At 31.6% G+C, this 19,962-nt stretch overlaps 1 protein-coding gene across 1 annotated transcript in view; it reads left to right on the top strand.

The window, feature by feature from the left end:
- LOC115955767 (probable galactinol--sucrose galactosyltransferase 1) overlaps positions 1-17,522 on the top strand; it is a 32,554-nt gene extending 15,032 nt beyond the window's left edge. The window contains 1 exon segment of the mRNA XM_031074089.1: positions 16,958-17,522. Within this exon segment, the coding sequence (XP_030929949.1) occupies positions 16,958-17,334 (377 nt within the window). The 3' untranslated portion in view covers positions 17,335-17,522.
- The last annotated feature ends 2,440 nt before the right edge of the window (positions 17,523-19,962 follow it).

Raw genomic sequence — 19,962 nt, 5'->3', positions numbered from 1 at the left:
ATAGATCCAAGCACGCAAGTAGGTGAAAACATAGATCTAGACATATAAGCATGGCAACGTGTGTGAACATGTGAAAGCTAGCACATAAACATGGAAGAACATGAATCCCAGGACATAAGCATGTACGGATGCAGATCTAATCATAAAACATGGCGAAAAGCACACGAACACATAGATCAGAGCAAAGCATAACCATAGAAATGATATCAAACATGTGAGCATATAACCCTAACATCAAAATAAAGCAAAAAGAGAAACAAAACAAAGGAAAGCATGGCATAGAACCCTAAGCATGTAGATCTAAACATGTAAGCATGAAAGGACGTAGATCTAAGCATAAAACATGGCAAAGAGCACATAAACATATAGATCTAAGCAAAGAACACACATAAAGCAAGAAGCATGCTAGAGAAAGCAATAAATCATGTTATTTAAGCTTTAAAAAAAAAAAAAAAGGATAAATGCTAGAAAAAGATTTAGAAGGTTAGGGGTGTGGATGATAGCTAAAAAGGCTACATCCACACCCCTAAACCCCAAATCCAAAGTGTAGAACCAAGGAAAGGAAGATTGGATACAAAAGCAATACCTTGTGTTCTTGGTGAAGAGGGAAGAATCAAGAGACTTTGATGTGTTTTTGGGTGTTTTGAAGAGAGAAAAAACGTAGAGAGGAACTGGGCAGAGAGAAATTTTCAAAAAAATGTGTCCCCTCGGTCTGGGGAGTGCCTGGGGCTATTTATAGCCCCAGGCACGAATTTTAAGGCTGTGGCCCTTGAAGGGCTGCCGACGGCTCTTCAAGCCTTCAAGGGCCGTCGGCCTTAAAGGCCTTCTAAAATTGTGGATCTGGGTACCTCTGGAAATATCTAGGCGTCCTGATTTTGAAAAGGTGTGAAACCTAAAAATCCAACAGTCGGATAAAAAATTATGGCTTTCTGAAGTTTGTGGTGTGTCGATCGGTGTGTCATCCCGATTTCCATGATATCTCGGCCGTTCTAACTCCGATTTTGACCCATGAACAGTCCTTGGAATGAGAATTCAATAATCTTCGTAATGGCTTTGGTTTCAACTCATTCTGACAGCCGGATCAAAATTAGAGTTTTTGGGTCCACCTCAGGTCGACTTCGGGTCAAACTTGGTTAAACTGTTAAAAATCTCCGAGAAGCCCAGGTTTGGTGTAAATCTATGAAAACATTGTTTTGTGGAATTTTCGACCTCCTTTGACCTTCGATTAAACCTAGGGCTGACCAGGGGCGTTTTGGTCATTTTGGAAAAAATGGGCACTTCGGGTGCTTTGGTGCCCGAATGGGTTGTGCCACGTCATTCCAGATGTTCTCATGGCCCCGTAGAGAGAAAATAATATTTTTGGATTTTTGGGGGTCCGGCATGCAAATCGAGGGCAGACAAAATACAATATCAACAACAACTTTACAAAATCAATTAATTTCATTAAACTATTTTAGAAAATTAATTCTTGAGGCAATAATGTTTGGGTGAGATAATGTATTGGTGAGTTCGGGAAGAAAACTCTTAGGCCTCACCTAAATAACCTTATTTTTCCATTCTTAACCAAATTCTTGGCATGTGGAAATTTGTAATTTTGTGGCCCATGATGTCTTCTATTATTGATTTGGTTTAATTATAGATAATGTCTAATTCAACAAAAGTAGTTTAGTGACACTTTCCCATACACAAAGTATTTTGGGGTTTAGGAAAGGAAATGGTTTAAGTTGAGGTACTAGCAAAATATCATAATTATCTAAAACAAATTCCACAAAAGGCATAAAAAATAATTAAATCATTTCATCTTTGCATTATATGTCACACGATTCATTTTCATGAAGGAATTATAACTATGCCGGTTTGTTAGAATTGATCTCAAATTCCTATTCGAATTTGGTTTTATTATTGGGTTTCCTTTGTTTTTTTTTAATGTTCAAGAATTAATTTTTTAAGAGTGTTTAGTTATGTATAGTTCTTTGATTTAGCGTAAACTTCGAGTACATTAAATGCTTAGAATTTCCTGTGAATTAATTGACTAGTTTTGTTTTGCCTTAAATCAATCAATTTCATTAAACTATCTTAGAAAATTAATTCTTGAGGAGATAATGTTTTGGTGAGTTTGGGTTGACAACTCTTAGGCCACACCTAAAAAACCTCATTTTTCCATTCTCTCTCTTATTGCGATTTAGTTATCAAATTGTGGATTTCAGATTTTGATTTAATGGCTTTCTATTTGTAAAATAATTTTTATATTTTTTTCATTAAAAGAATGTCACATCATTAGTCACGTGAGCAAACATCACTAATAGCAGTTAATAGAAACACTATCACTCATTTTTAAAACTTGAAGGACTAACAGTGTCCAATTATAACTTGAAGAACCAAATGTACTCATAAGGTAAACGTCAAATATCAATAGTGTAGTTTCACTTAATATTTATATAAAGTTTTTTTGTTAATTATTGGCCCAACATACCAATTACATTGTAAGCCCATGTACACATTACCCTAGTTCTTATAATCTTTAGGGTAAATTGCAAATTACACTTCTAAAATTTGAAGATGATTAGATTTTACACCTTGAAATTTCAGAATTTGAATTTTACCCCCCTAAAGTTTGGTGATATTTAGATTTTACACTCTGACGTTTTAGAATTTGGATTTTAGAAGTGTTTGGATTTTACATCCTAAAGTTTCAAAATTTAGGGGTGTAAAATCTAAATAACCCTAAACGTTAGAGGGTAAAATCCAAGTTCTGAAATGTCATGAGGTAAAATCCAAATTCTAAAAATTCAGGGTGTAAAATCCAATTACCCTTAAACTTTATGGGTGTAATTTGCAATTTACTCTAATCTATATATGAGTCCAAATTTTTTGTTCCACTTTTCTTACTCTACTCTTAGGACCGACTGAACAATATAAGCAAGTGATACAATTGCCTAAGGCCCTCAAATAAAAAAAAGTCCCCACATGTATAATATATATATATATATATATATATATTTTAAGTCCTTTTATTGGTCAATAGAATGCATCAATAAGACCCCATTGTATCCTAAAATACAAAAGATTAAAAAGGAAAAAAAAAAATAGTCAAAATTTGACTAACAAAATTAAATCATAGGAGACAAATTCATTAATTTAAAATATGCTAAAATCAAAATTAATACCAGAAAAATTCATTAATAATACAACATAAATATCTTGAAATATGCTAAAATAAAGATTATAAATTTCTAAAACAAAAGATAGAAGAAAAAATCTCTCTATCTCTCCATCTATATTCTCGCCTTTCCTTTCTTTATCTTGAATCCTTGATTTTTTTTTTTTTTTTTTTTTTTTTTTTTTTTTTTTTTTTTAAGCTTTCTTTCATTCAATCATTCTTTGCAATCGCTTCACTACCTTCACAGTGGTGGACGATGTGTCGTGTGTGGGCATAGCAATCTGAGGTAACCTCTCTCTCTCTCTCTCTCTCTCTCTCTCTCTCCGAAATTTTCATGAAGATTGAAGAGTACTAGTTTGTGATAATTGTTGGCTTTTTATTCAATATTTCAATTTTTTTTTTAATCTGCACACTGGCCACTGCACAGCTGATAGGATAACACACTGTTGATTGCACTGCACAATGCACATAGCATATTAGCACTTTAGCACACCACAACCACATGGCCACACACCATCACAAAAGACACTAACCCACCCACTCTACATGCATAGTCTCTTTTACTTTTACTTTACCAATTATTATAAATTATCACTGATAAATTTTTTTTTAAAAAAATAATTACAACATGTTGCTAATTCTACAAACTCTTTTCCTCCTTAGATCTGCAAACACTTTGTACATAGAGATGTGCTAATTCAGTTACAAGGCCTTTGGCCACGAATTGATAATTTGATATATATATATATATATATATATATTATATCACTCATTTGTATTATAGTGATACTAATTTATTGAACCATGTAATAAATTAATTTTTATTTGTGAAAGTTTAGTCTTTAAAGTATAAAGTGATCACAACATTAAAAAAGTTGCAATAACCAAGTTCTATAATTCTATACTTTAAAATTTTATTTTTAGTTAAACTACAATTTTTAATTATAAATTGTGTTTTATTTATTTATAAATATTTTCTCATTATAAATGTTTACTAAAAAATATTTATCTGAATATGAATTTAAAAAAATCAGTAAATATTATTTATTTAGTATTTAAATTTTTGCTTTAGATCCCAAATTGTTGAGAGCATAAATCAGTCCTCCTGTTTGAAATGACAACAGATTACATGATATTGCTTCCTCTCATGGTAATTCTTGCTTGATAGTTACTGCATATGTAATAGGCTAAAAGGCAGCATAGTATTAACCATATCACCTCAAGGAAATGTTAGCTGCTTTTGCTTTCTCAACTGGATAGTAATTCTCAGAATTTGGTGGTTACATACCTTGACTTTAGTTAATTACAGTCCATCACACATTTCTTGATTTTCTTCACTATATTGCATTAATTCTTAAAAAGCATTACTGTTTTTTTCTCCAATGTTGTCAAACAGCACATCACCCGACATTTATCTTGCTTGAAAATCAGGGCTGGCCCAAGGCCTAGGCAACTTAGGCTTAGGCCTAAGGCCCTGCCAAAAAAAAAAAATCCCTACCAAAAGAAGCCCCATCTCCTTGTCCTAAGTAAAAGCCCAAAATTTTATAAATATAATATTTTTTTTAAGATCGATGTTAAAGATATCACAAATTTTACTATAAGTTTAACTAACATGTCACCAATCACATGAAAAAGTAATTCAAATACAAATAATTTAAATTGTTGAAATTCATCAATTATAATCATTATCACATTATATTGTGAAATTTTTTTGTCTCTTTAGTATTTTTCTTTTTCATTTCTAACAAGGCTTCCAAGATAGGAGACCGCTAGAAATTTAAACCAATTGAAACCCTAAAAATGTTTCAAAAAAAAAAAAAAAATACTGCAAATGTGATAGATCATCAGTGATGACTAATCTCTTCTAATAGTTTGAGATTTTATTTTTTGTAAACTAATCTCCTACAAAACCACACACCAAATAAAATCTATCTATCTCTTTCTCTTAAAAAGAATATATAAAATTATAAAATTTATATTACAACTGTGCTTAACTATGCATAGCTATATTTCCAAGTAAAAGTAAGTTTTTTTTTTTTTTTTTAGTTTTTTTATTTAATTATGGTTTAGCTATGATGTTCAATCCTCTATATGATGTTCAATCCTCTATATGAAATTAACCTTAGTTTAGTTCGTATTATTTATCAATTTCTGTATTTATATCAAATTAATCTTAATTTTATTAGTATTATATAATTTTATTTAATTAATATTTACATATAAAGCTTTTCAAAAAAAAAATATTTACATATAAAGAGGCCCATATAAAAATTTTGCCTTAAACTCCAAATTTTGTTGGGCCGGCCTATTGGAAATAGATTTCTGTTCCCAACATTTTTGGCCTGAGAAAAATGCATTGCTCTTTCAAAGCAAAGTAGAGTGTAATAAATTCTCCAAAAGTACTCCTTTATTTCTTGAAGCTGCTCCGGTTTCTGAAACAGTAACAGATGGCATAACAGCCATATGAAGATAATATTATGCAAAGCTCTGGTGGCTTGAAATGGGAATCTTCTTCTCCTTCTTATATGAAGATATAGAATTCTCCATATCTTTCTGCAATATTGGGATTTAGGCTCTATTGTTGCTTTATTGTTGTTGATGAGTAGATTTTCATTACTTTGAGTATTATTGTAATACGGATGTCTACAATTTTATAGTGCTCGAATTTTACCCACTGTTCCTGTGAATTTTGCAATTAGCAATATGGGTTCCCTCTGTGACAAACTAGGCCAAGGACAGTAAAGCATCTGATGCACGGAGTTCAGTGAGAGGTTATGCTTCTCTTTCACTTGCTGATGACAAAGATGATGGAGGTGAGTTAGAACTTTCTGTTATAGAGAATGGTGCAGATATTGAGGCATTGGATAAGCTTCTGGAAAAACTGGAGGTTTAATTATTTTTCCTTTCTCAACTGATATTTGTTTTTGCTATATCTATTTATTTCATCAATGCTGTTTCTTATTGTAATATTACGCCTTGAGCATATTTTGATATATGTATATATATATTGCTTTTTATTTGGCCAAAATGCAAAACCCACCTTCTAAGTTTCATCTTTTTTCATTCGGTACTCTAAGTTTCATTCATTCCCAATTGAATCTTCCGTTAGTATTTAGTTAGTTGTTGCCGTCAACTTACCAAAACTACGCATTTTTTTTTTTTAATTTCTTAATTTCACAAAAACGTTAATTTTTTTAATAAAAAAACATAAACTAAATTAGAGGGAATGATGTCATTCCCTCCCCTACAACTAGAACAAATTCTCCAAAATTTAAATTTAAATTTAAGATGGTTACAAATTATTTCAACTAGTAAATTCTTTAATTATGGAATAAGTAAGTTGGGTTCAAATTTTACCTATATCAAAATGAAACTTATTAGTATTTTAACTTAATGGTAAAGAGTAACCATTGTAGAACTAGCAGGCAAAAAAGAAAAAGAAGAAAAAAAAGAAACTTTTCAAATAAGGTTTTATTAATAACCACATAATAATAATAATAATAATAATAATAATCCACCACCCCCTTATATAGTGTATTTATAGGAATAATATTTCTCCTACTCCTTTTAGGTAAAGAAATAATAAACCTACTTCTACTTAAGAAACGAAATACAAATAAAGTCCTAATTCAACTAGGAAAAGGGAAATAAAAGCCTAATTTCATTTGAAAAGACAACATAAAATATTAAAAGCATCTCCTTCAATTAATAAGTTAGATTGTGAATCATTTTTTTTTTTTCCTTTTAAATTAATTATAATAAAAAAATTCAATTAAGCACCAAATAGCGTTAGTATAAGTACCTGGCTTAAAAGGATATGCAATCCAAGTCTATATGTCAAAGACTCAAAGTTGCAAAAGGTTATGACTTACAATCTAAGCTAATGATTTATATAAAGATGTTGGTAAAATCAAGCTTACTTATGAACCTGGTCACTGGCCTTATTCATGGGCCGTTTCACGAGTTTTGTTTATGAACCGAAATAAGCCCAGCTTTGTCTTGCTCAAGCTTGACTTTGATAAGCGAGCCTTAAAATTGAGCTTGAGTTTGTTTATTTAATAAGCAATCAAACATAAATAAGTTTGTGTAGACTGTATACTTACTCATCAACATTTTAACATTTTTTTTTATCTCAAAAAAAAAAAAAAAACATTTTAACATTTGTTTCAAACTTTTTCTTTATATTTTAAAATATTTTTTTTGAAAAAGCTATTATCCTCAGCTAATGAATGGAAAATAATAACATAGTAAATGAAATTCAAGAAACCAATATCACTTTGATGACAAAAAGCCTATGATGTAAAATGAATTCTCTTTGCGATGCAAGTATTTTCTATACATAAGATAACACAAAAAATCTTGTGGAAACAATTTTGAAATTATAGAGATTAAAGTGAATATTTTAAAGAAAATGATGATTTAGAAAGAAAAAAAAAATTTAAATGTTGAAGACCAAATATTCAGTTTAACTAGAGTTGGGGGGGGGGGGGGGTCAGAACTACTATTATAAATGTTTTTGACTCATTTGCAGTTCTAAAAATAAAAATTGCATTATTACTACAGTATTGAGTCTGCCTCATCATAAAAATCTCTCACAATTTTGAGTTAGACCACATTTGGATCCTTCCCCTCTCGAGACCCTAAAAAGAAAAACAAATTTGGATCATTGATGTGCTTTCACATGTTTTTTGGTCTGGCTAACTGTCCATACTCCACACTCCACATGCCTATTGCCCTTGTTTCTCTGAATCTTATGTCTCATGTGAATGTCCTTTTCTAGGAAGAAAGAGAAAAAAGATGTCAATATGCTATATATGTGGAGACATTATATCGTGTTGCGAGATCACCCTATAGCCATATGTTAATAAGTATTGTGCGTCCTATCAAAAATAAATAAATAAATAAATAAGTATTGTGCGTGCTTGTTGAGGTTAGAATAATATGGGTCCCACTTAATAAAAAAATTAGATAAATAAAAGGAAAAAAACATAAAATTAGCTCCACAACTTATGTTAATATTTCTTTCTCCCCATAAAACTGGCCCTACAACTTATAAGACTGTTAAAAAAATAATATAAAGCTGTTATTAACGGACACCTTACGGTGTCTGTTAACACAATTCTATAATAAATACAAACATCACTTAATCAAAAATCATAAACCTAAGGATTTGAGTCAAACTATGTTATATTAGTCTCTTATTCCATAATCAACCGCACTACTCTCAGTTGAATGTCACATTCTCTTCCCATTTACATGTGCATTCTTTCTTTAAAGAACTCTTTATAGGATCCCGTGTCACTTTTTGGGTTTGGAGCTTTTGGAGTTTTGGGCTAAACTCCTGGATTTCACAATGTAATGGGGCACATGGGTCTATGTGAAACACTGAAGCCCATTTATATACTTTTTGTGAGGAACAGTTTTTGAAATGAAATTTTTTTTCAATTATTTCATGATTTCAATGTTTGAAAAAAAACAAAAACAGAAACAGAAACTTAACTTACTTCAACTAGCAAAGGCCTACCCAACTCGACGTTGACACAACGTTATATTCTGTTGAATGCCGCCACCTTACAATGACTCAAACCGGTTATGTACTTTTTAATTACATTCAACATTGCTTTACTATATTTGTCTTTTACTATAAAAAAAAAAATGGTGGAAGCAAATTTGAAGTTTGAATCATTTGCAATTGGTTGAAACTTGAAAAATAATATAGAAAATGAAGGGTTTAAATATTTATATAGGATGAGTAGGATTGATTGTATCAAATTATCACATGCTTTGAAGTAATGCAAAGTGCATGTATATTTTTTTTTACACCAAATATAACGTGTGCATTCACAAAATCAAATTGGCACTTGCAATTATCTAGTATAAAAACAAGAACCGTTTGTAACATTTTCAATGGATAATTTATGAAAAAGGAGGCCAAGGCGAACCTAAAATTTTAAATTTTTGACCAAAAAAAAAAAAAAATTTGTAATTTAGTTCATCCCTATGGCCAGTGGCCCTCCCTAAAGTTAAAAAAATCACTTTTACATAACAAGTCCTTAAAAGTGTATATGGTATCAAATTATAGCTTACTCACTTATCAAAAAAATTATGGCTTACTTGTTTGGTATATATATGGGAAATGCTAACGGGTGTTCTTAGGGTAATAGTTAACCATTCATTTAAAAAAAGTTTTTATGGGAAAAGAAAAAAAAAAATTAATTTTATGATAACTTTTTCCATTTCCCATAAAAGTGGTGTCAAAACTTTCCAAAAATGAATTGTTAACCGTTGCCCTAAGGGCACCCTTTAGCATGATCCTATAGATAGTTTTCAATTTTCAAATTGTTGTGTTTCCATGCAGCTTCCTTTGTTTATTTTTATTTTTTATGGATGTTATTTTTTGGCTCTTTATCCATTTGAGGCCCAATGTAAGAACATTCACAATAAGGTTCTATTTGAAATTCACTTATTTTGTTGAAACTAAAAACTTTTTGCTGAAAATACTGTAGATAAAAGTAAAAGTTAGGTGAAATAGTATAGTGGGACCCATAAATAGTACTAAAAAGTGCAGTTGAGCCCATGAATAGTAGCAAAAATAAGTCGAATGATAAAATAAGCTGACAAAAAATAAGCTCTCCAAACGGACATTAAAAGTGGTATATCTAAATTATGTTATTTTAGCACTTCAGACTAAAAAAAATTATGTTACATAAAAATATGCTATATCTAAATTTTTTTAACATTCACTTATAGTGAACTCTTATATAAGAGTTCACTGTAGCAATCTTTTTTTATAATGATTTTTATTTTTTTTTTCCTCCAATCTCCTCCCTACCTCTCACTCTTGTTCATTTTAATGATTTTCATTAATATGTTGGGTTGTTTATATTATTTTAATGAGTTGTATGTAAAATTAGAAGATTTGATAAAAGGTGTATTAATAGATAAAATAATTTTTTGATGTACTAAAAGCTAAATATATTAGCAACATTGAGGTGAAAGCTCTCAATAAGTTTAGATTTTTAGGATATGGGTGCCACTATATTATTGTTTAACTCCACCCAACTCCATTTTAATGTGATTTGACTAACACTAAACCTACATTTATGAACTCAACCAAAATTTACTATCAATAATATGAATTATAAGTACACTCAACTACTTAACCTCGCACCAAAATCATAGACTATCACAAACATGAACAAACCTTCTTACATGCCCAAATTAACACATAAACCTCTCATACTTAAACTCCAAATCCCAAAATCTAATACATCCAATAACTCTCTCATACAAAAATAAACAAATAATCAAATTACTTTTCAAATAAATCTAATATATTCTTTGATGTATAAAAATATATCTAATTAGTTTTTCAATAGGGGTTACTTTTTCCTTACCTAGCAAAAGAATCATTTACGTCCACGCCCAAAAAAAAAGAACGATTTCTAATCCTACTACCTTAGATTACATTACAACTATTTGCAATAATGATTGGGTGGACTTTCCTAATAGAATTCCCTTCAATCAATCATATAAAAATTATGGCCATTTTTGCACCAAATAGAGTCATCGATGCATTTTACAAAATCAAAGAGGGCCCATTATATATATATATATATATATATATCAAGCAAGCTGTCCCATGCTGTGTCTAATCTGTTATCTGTCCGCCCCTTCTTGTTTCTACAAAGTTTAGCATAAAAAATCTTTCTTTATTAAGATTCCTTTTAAATGCCAAGTAGGATCTGAGCTGTGTCTGTGTAGTAGCCGATGTGGCTACACGTACTCATTTGCTTTACGTCTTCAATGCCGTTGATTGTAATAAGTACTTCATTATTTATTGTTGTATTTATTTATTTATTGACTTCGAATTATATATAGCTTACCCAACCCAACGTAACCTATGCAATTAATGAGCTCCACCCCAATTCTAGTAGCTACCAAGGTTGTTGGATAATGATTGGTTTATATTATTAAAGGCAATGATATGGATGACACCTATCCAGTGTAAACCTGCCACGTGGCTAGCACTGGGAGAGATTGAGCTAATTTATGGTTCACATTTTTTATTTTTTCTATAAGGTGATAATTTTTTTTTTTTTTTTGAGAAGTGATAAGTTGGTAATGAATAATGATAAATAAACAAAATATCAAATCATACGAAAATCGATTACACCTTGTTAATAATTTGAAATAAATTAACATTATTATTTTGGTTCTATTTTAAAATTTTAAGTTAAGATAGTCGAAATACTTTTCATTTCTTAGACAAAGCTTAGGCTTAATGCTCTTATACACTATTTCATGTCTTAGAAGACAAAGTTTAGCCCATCAACCAAAAAAAAAAAAAAAAATGAAGACAAAGTTTAGGCTTAATGCTCTAATACACTAGACTTATTAAGGTGTGAATACTTATTAGTGTTTTGGCAATTATCCAAATCTTAATAGGTTTAGTGCTCAAGTGTATCCAAGCTGGTTCCTGTGTTGAGAAGCCACGTAGCTCCAATTCACGAGGGAGATATTTATAAGGCAATGATCTAATGCTTCACAAATCTATTAATCTTCAAAGCAGTTTCAATCAAGCGTCCATCACCACCATTCATTGCCTTGTGGGGCATCCACAAATATTAAAATAAACCCCAAAATTTAATGTCAAATCATTCTTTGTATTAATCATTCATTGACATGTTACACACAACAATAACTTTAAAGTCACAAATTTTATCATAACAATTAAGATATATATATATATATATATATATGCATATATTGTAATTAAATATTAATAAAAATATTTTTAATAATAAATTTATAAAAATTGATATTAGTCCAATTTTATCTTATTATATTATATCAATTATTACAAAAATAAATACAATTCTATTTCAAATCTATAACATCTACTTTATAATGAGTGATTTTTATTATCAAGCTAAAATTTTAGCACACTTACAACAAGGAAATTTTAGTGAAAAGTTAAATATATTATTCTTAAATAAACATTAAGACTCTTCAAATTATTTTCGTTTAAGTCAACAATGACAAAAATAAATAAATAAATAAATTGCGTAGGTGATATTAGGATTTCAAAGATGACCAATAAAACTTACCCTGATTTGTCATGAATGATAGGTGTCCAGAAAACCAACGGACTGAGATCAATCATGGTTCATTATTGGTAGGTGAATGGCCGAATGACATAGACATAGTCACATGCATGTCTGTATAAAAAACCATAAAAAAGGCTGACACATTCTGACATGTCATATTTTTTATCATCATAAGGCGCCGTACGTATTTACAACAGAGATTTCGACAAACATGTCGCGCCGAATGTTACAACGAATATAATTCACTCGAAGTTTAATAATTATAAGATTCCAAACTTTCCCACCACGAAAAAAAGTTGTAATCTACTAATAGATATTTTTTTACACGTTGTCCGAGGAAGGACTTTTTATTTAAGTGGGTCCCTCCCATAGAGTCAGCTAGCCACGGAGTCCCTAGTTTGCAAAATCATATTTGCAACCGACTCCTTGATTTTTCAACATGGCCTTCATGTGTTAAATTTGTGTCACCTATAAATACATGGATGAACTTCTCCAAGTGTCACCTACTCACTTTCATAGCTTGCTTTCACGTGTCTATCATCCTAAATTGTCGTTCTAGTTATTGTTTCGTTGTTGCTTTTGTTGTGTTTTATTTTGTAAATACTTGGTATTCTTATAGGATTTTTAACAAGCTAGCTTGTTGCTCAGTCTTTGATTAATCTGTCAGAGAATTCATAGCTGATCATAAAATTTTGAGACTAATTTAGACTTGGTTGTTGTTGTTGTTGAGAAAAGATGACGGTTGGGGCGGGGATAAGTGTAGCTGATGGGAATTTGGTGGTGTTGGGGAGCAAAGTGTTGCATGAAGTGCATGAAAACATTGTGGTGACAGCAGCCACAGGAGGTGCATTGGTGAATGGGGCATTCATTGGGGTCAGATCCAATCAGATGGGAAGCCGCCGGGTCTTTCCTATTGGGAAGCTTGAGTATGTTTCTCTCTCTTCTTATTTATTTCTGTTTGAACATTGTTATGGGGTTCCCTTTGAATTTATCTATGTTTGTGTGCTCAGATAATGACAATATGACTATTCTGATTCTTGGTTATAAATTAACAAATTTTTTATTAGCACATCTTTTGTTCAAGTTTGCTTGTTTTCTTTCTTGTATAAGAGGATTTGCAATCCTAAAGCTTTGAGATTTTGTTGTTTGATCCTAATCCTTTTTTGTTTGGCGGATTTACTGTAACTTTTTTTATATGTATAATTTATTTTTTGGAATTCTGATCTAACTTATTCAATTCATAATTTGTGGGGAGTTTTTAAGATGATCTGTAATGTGTTATATGTGGTAAATGTTCTTTGTTGTTTTAGTTATAATGTGAAGTTTTCAATATACAGGGGACCTCAAGCTTTTGATAAGAGAATTTGTAATGTTATAGCTTTGGGATTTTGTTGTTGACTTGTTTCATACTTTTTTTTTGAGTGATTTCTAAGTCATAATCTGTGGGGGTTCTTTTAAGATGGTTTGTAAGTGTTCTATGTGGGTAAGGATCAAAATTTGGATTATTTCCTTACATGTTGTGATGAATTCAAATGGTTGTGCAGGGGATTGCGGTTTATGTGTGTTTTTCGCTTCAAGATGTGGTGGATGACACAGAGGATGGGTAATTGTGGCCAAGACATACCCTTTGAGACCCAGTTTTTGATTGTTGAGGCACGCGATGGTTCTAATGTTGAACAAGGAAGCAAAGATGGCATGGACCAATCTGCCTTATATGTTGTTTTCTTACCAATTCTTGAAGGTGATTTCAGGGCTGTTCTTCAGGGAAACGAGCAGAATGAGTTGGAAATTTGCTTGGAAAGTGGTATGAAATAAAACGTTTTATTTTTTGTTTGATCAATTTATGGACATTTTGGCTATCTTTGAAATGGATATGAAAAAAAAATTGGTTCTTTGCAGGAGATCCAGCTGTTGAGGATTTCGAGGGTAGTCATTTGGTTTTTGTGGCTGCTGGACGAGACCCCTTTGATGTCATCACAAATGCAGTCATGTGAGTCTTAAATTTTGATACACATTTATATATTGGCAATACCAGTATCCCTTGATTTCCATTCATTGTCTGTGTCCAGTTTGAAATTTCAAGTCTAAGTCATTAAAGAATTGAAAACACATTTACATTAATTCCTTTAGAATCTTAGAAGTAAAATTCATATATATATTTGTTTCATATAGCACTTGCAGGTTTAAATCTTATGATTCTTATCACATACTATGTGAAATTGATCACCCTCATTTATTTATTCTTGATCTTATCTTCTTAAATGTTTTTAATCTGTTTTATTATAGAGTTTTGACCTAGATAAGCAGAAATGATCTTTCCTTGTACATATCTGAACTTTATTTTTATTTCAATAATGAACAGGACTGTTGAGAAACATTTACAGACATTTTGTCATCGTGAGAGAAAGAAGGTACACTTTCCCTCCTTCAGAGTATCCTCTGGCTTAACTAGGTTTTTGTACGTTGTCATACTTAACTCCATAACTTCCAATTTCTATATGTTATATGGTTCAGATGCCAGACATATTGAACTGGTTTGGCTGGTGTACATGGGATGCTTTCTATACTGATGTTACTTCAGAAGGCGTGAAGGAAGGTTTAGAGAGGTATCTTCTGTCTAGCTTTTCTCGCAATTGCTTTTGTAGTAAACTTAGTGGTACATTTAGCATTTTCCTAAAAATTCCATGGTTCTGGCATTAGAAAAGATGCTAATTAGTAAAACCATTGCAGCTTAGAGAAGGGTGGGATTCCTCCAAAGTTTGTTATAATTGATGATGGATGGCAATCAGTTAGCATGGATCCGACTGGTATTAAATGTGAAGCTGATAACAGTGCCAAGTGAGTGCTTGATCCAAAAAACTTTTCTGTTTGTTTTGCTACCTTTCCTTTCTTTGGCTAACAATAGTTGCTGTTTTGGCATTGTTCTTGGCCTTCAGCTTTGCAAACAGGTTGACACATATCAAAGAAAACCACAAATTTCAGAAAGATGGTAAAGAGGGTCACAGGGTAGAGGATCCAGCATTGGGACTTCGCCACATTGTTGGTGAAATCAAGGATCAGCATGCTCTAAAGTAGGTTTCTCTTATTTAGAGTTTCAAATCTTAGTATTGCATCTATTATTTGATAAGGAATTTATGCTTTTCTTTGTGAATTCCCAGGTATGTCTATGTATGGCATGCGATAACAGGATATTGGGGTGGTGTTAAACCTGGTGTTACTGAGATGGAACATTATGAATCTAAGTTGACCTATCCCGTTTCATCTCCCGGGGTTCAATCAAATGAGGATTGTGTTTCTTTAAAAAGCATTACAACAAATGGGCTCGGCCTTGTGAACCCTGAAAAAGTTTTCAACTTCTACAATGAACTCCACTCATATCTTGCATCAGCTGGTATTGATGGTGTCAAAGTTGATGTTCAGAACATCCTTGAAACTCTTGGGGCAGGCCATGGTGGGAGGGTTAAACTTGCTAGAAAATACCATCAGGCCTTAGAGGCGTCTATATCCAGAAACTTCCCTGACAATGGAATTATTTCTTGCATGAGTCACAACACAGATGGTTTGTACAGGTAGTTATTCTTTTGAAATCCTGCTTTTCCTTTTCTTGACATTAACACTCATTTAGAGTTTCAAACCATATTGATTTGTTTTGCCTTTGGTATTGTATAGTGCAAAGCGATCAGCTGTTATAAGGGCATCAGATGATTTCTGGCCAAGAGATCCAGCATCACACACAATTCATATTGCTTCTGTTGCTTATAACACCATTTTTCTTGGGGAATTTATGCAGCCAGATTGGGACATGTTCCATGTAAGCTAAAAAATTTGATTTTTTGGTTTTATTTTGAACTTGTAGATTACTGGTCAATATGTTAAATTCTAATTTTAAAATTGTTTGGGATGATAGAGTGTACATCCAATGGCTGAATATCATGGAGCAGCTCGTGCTGTTGGAGGATGTGCTATTTATGTGAGGTAAGATCTTTGCATGAACTAATGCTAGCTCTGTAACATGAAACTGCAGGTTTTCTCATATTAGATATATATATGGTGGTACAGTGACAAGCCTGGACACCATGACTTCAATCTCCTAAAGAAGCTTGTACTCCCTGATGGTTCTATATTGAGAGCCAAACTTCCAGGAAGACCAACACGGGATTGCTTGTTTTCTGATCCTGCCAGAGATGGAAAAAGGTAAATAATGATAACAATGATGATTGTGTCATTCACGTTCCACAAATGCTGTGTTTTAGGGCCATTTATGTTTAACTTAGCTCTTGATTGTGCAGTCTTCTAAAGATTTGGAATCTCAATGAGTTTAATGGAGTTGTGGGAGTCTTCAACTGCCAGGGAGCTGGCTGGTGTAAGGTTGGAAAGAAGAACCTTATCCACAATGAAAATCCTGGTACTATTACTGGGGTGATTAGGGCTAAAGATGTTGATTATTTGCCGAGAGTTGTAGATGATACATGGAATGGGGATACTGTTATATTTTCCCATCTTGGTGGTATGTATATTTATCCTTGATTTTGTAATTCGTACATCAAACCTAATAAGGCATGGTTTAGCATTTAGCCACAATACACCATGCTACATAACATTTATTTAATATTTTTTAAAAAAATTTAAAAAAAATACTGTTTACTGTTTAATTCTTCTAATGAAATTTTTGTGGTCCTAATTGCAGGGGAAGTAGTTTATCTTCCAAACGATGCAGCAATTCCAATCACACTAAAATCCCGAGAATACGAAGTTTTCACAGTGGTTCCCGTTAAGGAACTCCACAATGGGGTTAAATTTTCTGCCATAGGTTTAATCAAGATGTTCAATTCAGGTGGAGCCATCAAAGATATGAATTATGACTCTAAGACAAATACAAGTGTTGTCTTGAAAGTTCGCGGGTGTGGCCTATTTGGAGCTTATTCATCAGCCAGACCCAAGAGGATAACAGTTGATTTGCAGGAAATAGAATTCAGATATGAAGAAGGATCGGGTTTGGTCACCATTTCTTTGAGAGTTCCAGAGCAAGAGTTGTACCTCTGGAACATATCCATTGAGCTATAAAATTGAAATTTATGTACTGCATTATTAGGGGTATTTAAGTTTTGTCCTTAAGAGTCCATTCACTATTTGAGGGACTCACTAGGTATTTAGGAGAACATGGTGGTATCTTGTGGTTGTAGCTTTACCTTGTATAACATATTGTTCAAAATAAATGACAAATCTTTTACCAAAGACAAGCATGTTATTCACTTCTCCTGTTGGAAAAGAATGATAGGAAAAGACTAGGTGGGTATGTCTAGCAGCAAAATTTGTACCTCTAACCATGCCAATGATGTCATTCTAATAATCTTACTAGCCTTGTTTTGTCAATTATTTTGGACAATGCGTAATGCATGGGGTTGATTATGTTTAGTGTTGTTGCCTCAAACAATTGAAAAATAAACCAGTTATACCACACAAGCAAAAAACTTCAGAGTATTAGAATTTAAATTTAATAATACCAAATAAAATCATTTCAGTATTAAAATTTGAAATAAATAATACCAAATAAAATCATGCCATAGATACTACAAATTCAATTAAAAAATGTGATAAATAAGCTGCTTGTAAAATGTGCTAATCTTTAACCATCTTAGTCCTTGAAGCATCATTTGGGTGGTGGATAAGGAATGTTGTGGGAGTAATAATAATGTGGGGCAGGACCTGGTTGACCAGGTTGGGGACCTGGTTGATCAGGTTGGTCTCTTGGCAACTGCATCATTAAATTAGGGCCAAATTGTGCCTGAAAAATAAAAATGGTCACATATAAGTTCAAATGATCTTTTTCTACATTATATTAGTATCTTAAACAGTAGATCCAAATCGAATAATTATAACGAATTTATTCTAATTGAATTAAATAGAATAAAAAATTAGATATTAATAACAGAACAAATATCGTAAATAAATAGATAATTAAGTGTGTGGAGGGATAGTTGGTACGTATTGGGTGGTAGAATACAAGAAAGTATCAAGTAAGCAATCTGGGAGTGGCTCCAAATGATTTATTAGGAGTCTTTCTGTGCTTGCTGGTGGCAACATTGCCATAGTCCTCCCTGCAGATGCATAAGTTTCTGCCTGAAAATAAACACGCGTATTTTCAATCTTAAACAAATATTATAAATAAATAGATGATAAGTTTGTAGGGATAGTTGGTGAATTCATTGATACATAGTTAGCTAGTAGAATACTAGGAAGCATCAGATGAGTAATTTGGGAATGGCTCCAACTGATTTGTTAGGAGTGTTCCTGTCCTTGGTGGTGGCAACATTGCCATAGTCCTCGTAGATGCATCAGTTTCTGCCTGAAAAAAAAAAAAAACACACACACACACACGTATTTTCAATTTTAAACAAATATCATAAATAAATAGATAATAAGTGTGTAGGATAGTTGATGAATTCATTGTTACGTACCGAGAGCAAGACCACAAGAATTAACAATTAGATTCAAGATGAATACCCTTAAAACTGTTTTCTATGATATATTATTACCTTAATCAGTAGTAATAATATTCATAAAGAATTTATTTATTTTTACTCGAAGTGAGCAACCCAGACTATTACACAACAGGTTCTAACATCAAAGACATCCAAAAAAAAAAAAAAAAACAAATAATCCGCTGGGAATAGAACATTTGAGCTATATTGCTATTGATGCATCTTCCTCTCCTCCACAGCAAATAAATTCTTAAATCAATAAACAAATGAAACTAAAAGAATTAAAGAAGCATCTATCTGATCTAAAAACTTAAGCTATCTAACACAAGTATCTCATAATAATCAGCCATTGTTGGGTTATTCACTGAGATTGCTAACAATGTTACTTATTAGCTTAACTGTTATAGATAGCTTGTATTACCATGACAGTCATGCCCAAATCGAAAAGCTAGAGCCTCTAGGAAGAGGCAAAATTTTAAGATTACTAATTTAGTTCAGGGCCAATTAAATGTTTTGCAATGCATGATAATTGATCCGTGACAAGTTAGCATCAATGGATTATCGTCTTCTAATAATTATGACAAATTTATTCTTTGATGAACTAAATAGAAAAACAATTTAACAACAAATCAATATATATATATACTAGACTTGTCAGACACACTTTACACTTAAAATGAGATTCTTTTTATTTTGGATTTAGTGATATAACGTTTAAAAGTAAGATAGAGATAATGTCCTAATTTTTGGATATTTTTGTATGTGAGAGTTGATAACAATTTGAAAGCTAAACTTAGACAATTAAAAAAAAAATAGTAAATTTCTTTTTTAATTGGTTTATGTTTTTAAATTTAAAATTATTTGTTACTCAATTTTTTTAATTAATTAACTAAAAACTAGGGTTATTTTTTAAATTTTAAAAAATTTTGTGAAAATATTTTAGTACGCAAAAATATGAAACTCAAACAAGAAATCATGTTATTATATACATACATACATACATACATACATATATATATATATATATATATATAATAGTAGAGAAGCTGAGAGAAAGTTGATTCCTACAATGTCTTCTGTTATGCCATAAACTCGTTGATACGGCCCACTTTATTACTATTTGGAATGACCAAATGTATCAACCTAAACTTCCCGCTTCAATCCCAATCAACTAGATAAAAAGGAAAAAAACAAAAACAAAAACTTCGAT

Source organism: Quercus lobata, chromosome 8 (assembly GCF_001633185.2).
Source record: "Quercus lobata isolate SW786 chromosome 8, ValleyOak3.0 Primary Assembly, whole genome shotgun sequence".
Taxonomy (NCBI): domain Eukaryota; kingdom Viridiplantae; phylum Streptophyta; class Magnoliopsida; order Fagales; family Fagaceae; genus Quercus; species Quercus lobata.
Note: the sequence above shows the minus strand (reverse complement) of the source record. Positions and strands in the feature narration are given on the sequence as shown.